The sequence below is a fragment of the Nematostella vectensis genome, chromosome 2 (assembly GCF_932526225.1).
Source record: "Nematostella vectensis chromosome 2, jaNemVect1.1, whole genome shotgun sequence".
NCBI classification, from domain to species: Eukaryota; Metazoa; Cnidaria; class Anthozoa; order Actiniaria; family Edwardsiidae; genus Nematostella; species Nematostella vectensis.
In genome coordinates, this window is record NC_064035.1 from 12,084,930 (window position 1) to 12,089,561 (window position 4,632).

General features: G+C 37.6%; 1 protein-coding gene across 5 annotated transcripts; it reads right to left on the reverse strand.

The window, feature by feature from the left end:
• LOC5514038 lies at window positions 1–4,632 on the reverse strand. Of its 5 annotated transcripts, none has more exons than XM_048723302.1 (5): window positions 4,364–4,632; window positions 3,427–3,962; window positions 2,900–3,153; window positions 2,590–2,640; window positions 1–2,154 (listed from the first exon to the last, which is right to left on the reverse strand). In XM_048723302.1, exons 2-5 carry the CDS (start codon window positions 3,945–3,947, stop codon window positions 1,838–1,840), a joined length of 1,143 nt encoding a protein of 380 aa, XP_048579259.1. In that variant the 5' UTR covers window positions 3,948–3,962; window positions 4,364–4,632; the 3' UTR covers window positions 1–1,837. The 5 variants fall into 5 exon arrangements, with proteins under 5 accessions (XP_048579259.1, XP_032239541.2, XP_032239540.2 ...); XM_032383650.2 differs by having other exon boundaries at window positions 4,466–4,631; XM_032383649.2 differs by having other exon boundaries at window positions 3,427–3,965; window positions 4,466–4,631.

Genomic DNA, 4,632 nt, shown 5'->3' on the forward strand with positions numbered 1-4,632 from the left:
TGAAGCTGTGGTAACCATTTACTTCTTTTTTATTCATATTTAATATTGTAAAGAGCTTCTGTAATTATATTGGTTCCACAAGCTACTACCAATGTTACATCTACATACTAAATGTACTTTTATTGTGTAGCATATAAAATATGCTTACTTTTTATCAATCCCCATTTTGAGATTTTACATACACATTGTTCAAATTAATGATAAGCACTAGTGAAAATCATTGAACAATTACATTATTCGTACTAATTATATTATTCGTACCATTTATATTATTCGTACCGTAAAGCAGGTTAGGGGGAGGGGAACAAATGCCTAGTTGAGACGCCGTTCTTTTAATGTGCCGTTCCAAATGCAAGAGCATGCAAATTAAGATGAAACAAACGACTTCGTTCATTCAGAACAGAACATGAAAAGAACGGCATCTAAGCTAAGCCTCACAGCATAATATACAAGAAAGTTGTTAAAAGTTGCTAAAAAAAGATAACCTGCATCTTTGTCTCAGCTTGGGATTGCCAGAAACAGAGATAATAAAAAAATTTTTCAAGGCTTCCACGTACAAATATTTACAGGTTTCGTGGTACATAATTACCAGATTACCACCTACCACCCTATGTAATGGGGAGACCAAAGCAGTAGCGATGAGCCGATAAATTCTTGGTTGATAAAAACTTTTATTTCAAGGAATTACTGACTTCACGAAATAAATATTCTAAGACTGCCAGCACCTAAAACTAAGAACTTGAACGATCAATCTGAAAGTGTAAGACAGAACAGGCGCGTTCCCAGGATAGTCCGAGGAGGGTGGGGGGTAGGGGGTGCGCAGTCTTAGGTATCATATGGAAAAATCATAGTATTTGAAGATCCCTTAATAAGAAATGACCATCTTTTTGGCCGCCAAGGGGGGTGCGCCAGCACCCTGTGCACCCCCCTGTGTACGCACCTTTCAAGAGGGCTATTACCACCCTTAATTTCGATTTGTAAATAACCATTGCAATAAGAATTGTTATCACCTTTTAAGCTATAGGAAATTTGAGTGAAAATAAAGTTAATGTATGTATATACGTATGTATTTAATATCTATTCTAGACTTGAACTAAAAAACTTTAAGAATTGACCTATTGGACATTACTATGGCAATATATGATATGCCGTTACCATGGCAAGGCCCCTGCCATAACTGCACATAGTCATTCTTCCTGTCGTAATAAGTTTCAACAAGCATATTACACCTAATTGCATTATCAACATAAGGATAATAATTTTAGTGATTTGGTACTAGGTCCATGTTATTAGTATAATCTCTCTTTTTGTCCATTCATCCCTTGCTCTGTATTTCCTTTGATTGTCCAGTAACTGATAATATCAGCTGATCATAATATTTAGCAAGGAAGAGCCATTTTGACCTCTTATCAGAGAACACTTTCTTGAACAAAACACCATACTACAGTGCTTGGCACTATATCCTACAAAGTGCTTAAAAAGGCTTCCCCAGTTCAAAAAGTATAGGTATTAATAAGATTGTCCAGGCAGCTGTTTCTTTAAACAGCATCCATACCCAATTATAAACCAAATGAAGGCTTCTTTTTTCCCAAGCTGAATTTTGATGCACACTTATTGTTGGTTGTCATATTGATGATTTTGTGTCTTGAGCCAACAATGATCATATAACACTTGAGAAGTATCCCATCATTAGCCTGCCATGAAAATGTCTGAAACAACAATTTGGCTGCGTTGTTTTCAATCATTTGGAGTTAAGAATTCTATACTATGGTTCAAGTTTTTGACCTTGTGCAAAGTACTGTACAAAAGCTTGGATATCTCCTGGTGCAAAGTAAGATTAGGCTCCATACTGCCTTATAACATGATCAATCCGTGAGCGGCAAATGGGGCATGGGTCACAACGCCTCTTGAGGACCTGTGCACATGACCAGCAACAGCAAAGATGTCCAGTATCTCCATGGATTAAGGTGGCATTTTTGGGATTTTCCAGGCAAATGATGCAAAGATGCGCATATTCATCATCCTCTGTAGGGGTGGTGATAAATTTGCCACTCTCTGATAGGTTTCCCTCCATTGATTTTGGCTCAACAGGCTCTTCAGCAACATTCATTCTATCTTGGTGAGGATGATTAACAGCCGACATTAGTCGGTAACCTGAAGAGGATGTCAAAGAACATCTTCAATTTATTGTATTATGTTATTATATAGGTTTGTATGTGAATTTCTGTCACTATAATGCTTCTCTGATTCCCTGCTATTTTTTTCAAAACAAGAGAAAAGTATGGCTTTTTTGCACACATTTGTGTTTTTAGCTTCTGTCCAAATGTTCAGACCATGGACCTTTTTTATAGACAAATCTTTTTTCAGACATTTTGAGATCAGATAAGTTTTACAGCGCACACACCTTTATTTTAGGGTATACCTAGTGACAAGTTGGTATATGCTGCCAGGGCTTGATTTTAACATTGCCAACTTACCCAAGCTTAAACAACAATGAAAGAAACAATCTTCAAAATCACCTGACAACTACTAGAGTAAGTAGATATTGTGTAAGATCGAACCCTTGGAATTAATAAGTATGGAAATTACCATTTCCACCAACTCCTGGGGGTGGTCCTGCAACATCGGTTGATGTAACTGCTTAACAAAAAAATAAATAAGTATTAATAATACATGTAGATAGTATAAAGAGACAATAGTACACAATGTTAGTCATTATGCATACAAAATAATATTTCTCCAGTTTTCAATATTTCACTTGCCAACAGTTGGCATTTTGACCACAAAGATTTAGACTTTAAATTTTGTTAACAAAAAAGGAAGCCAAGGGAAGGGGACTACTCAACAATTACTAAAATGTCTTTAAAAAAGTACAAGAATCAGAAGACAATAAACTTACTATAATCAGGATCCAGCCGCATCAAACACTGATTGCAGATATCATATTCACATTCTCGACAGTGCCACGGTCTGAAATCATCTGATGGTCCATGGACTGAACCACACTCATCACAACGCCATCCTCCATTGAACTGCACATAAACATAAGTAGCATCTGCTCGCACCAACGGATGAGGATGGCTTGGAATGATGTGCTTGCGAAAGCAGTCACGGCAGACATCAAATTCACAATCCTCACAATGATGAGAGAACCTAAGGGAGAACAGTCAAGTACTAGTTAGGACAGCTCTTTAGTTCTAGACCACCCTTCTACATGTTGTATTGTAAAATATAAGACTATAAATAATTTAGTAACTTATTTTGTGAATTTGACAGTGCCGGAAATAACATTTTCTGCATAAGGCAGGCATGCATCATGTAGGAGAGACATGTAGGAGAGCGCATAGGGTGCACAACCTTAGCAAATCCTGGCTGCAAAGAGACCTTTGGGGTGTCACCAAGACAGACCTGGTCATAAAAACTAACCTCTCATTGATGCGACTTGTCTGGCGACAGACATCACACACCCAATTCCCATCGGTGTGGCTGTACACAATATCTGTATGGGCAACTCTCAGTGGATGATGGTGTACAAGATGTCTTTGAGGATTGAAGCATGATGTACACAAATCAAACTCGCACAAGCTACAGTGATAAGAAAATCTATCTTGCAGCTCCTGACTAGTTTTGAGGCATGCATTACAGCGCCACACTCCAGACGTTGACTGGTAGAATACCTCTGAGCTGTTGACGTAGTATAAAGGGTGTGTATGTGCAGGAGTTCGATGGGGCTTGGCACATGATTGACACAAGTCAAAGCTGCATTTAGAGCAGTTGTAAGGATAGGAAGATGGTGTATGCTCCTGACCGCAGTTGTCACACTTCCAGTGGCCATTATAAGAATCATATACAACTTTAGGGTTAACTTGACGTAGTTTATGGGGATGGTATGGCACTGAGACTTCAAGCACACTTTGGGGCGAGTCTGCCACCTCCATTTCTTCCATACTATGATGTTATATCTGCTAAATTAATGAAAAGAAGAATGCCATTTTTTAAATAATTTCTAAAACCTAAATACCACCAACTTCCACTCATCGTTCATCCAATAGATTGGGCACTGAGTCACTCTTACAACTGATATTTTGCCTAATCTGTTGACTACGACCCAGAGTACAGTATACAACAATAGTGTAGTTTTAAAACGAATTGACATTAAGTAAAGAGTAAAATATATCTTTTTGAAATACGAAATAGCAGCGGATATCTTAAGAGTCAAGATAAAATTTGAAAAAACGAATAACTTAAAATACTATTTTTATTCTTATTTTCCGCCTTTAACAAATAAACGCCAACAAACTCAGGACCAGGCACAGTGAGTAGCATTATCTGAACTTTAAAAGTAACAACACGTCCCCTTTACCTTTCCTACAGCACTGAAGAAATGCAACTGAAATTTGATGGCTGATTGTAAGAAGACTATTTTGAGGATCTTGTTGTTCGTCACACTGCAGAGTTTTCTTACCTTTTCACTCTAAACAATCTTTTCTCGATGCAACTCCGTTTGAAATGTAGTAATGATGGTTATTTGGAGTCCAAAGATACAAACTTATTGCGTGTGTGTCATAAATAGCATAAGTTGGACGGTACAAACGGGATAAAGCAAGTATGAATACGCACCGAGCATAGCTA

Excerpts from the sequence above, each read along its gene's own strand:
- LOC5514038 (XM_048723302.1), bottom strand. The coding sequence starts at position 3,947 with ATGGAAGAAATGGAGGTGGCAGACTCGCCCCAAAGTGTGCTTGAAGTC. Across the intron at positions 3,154-3,426 it reads ACAAGTCGCATCAATGAGAG|GTTCTCTCATCATTGTGAGG; the intron begins GTTAGTTTTTAT and ends GTTCTCCCTTAG. Across the intron at positions 2,155-2,589 it reads CCCAGGAGTTGGTGGAAATG|GTTACCGACTAATGTCGGCT; the intron begins GTAATTTCCATA and ends CATCCTCTTCAG.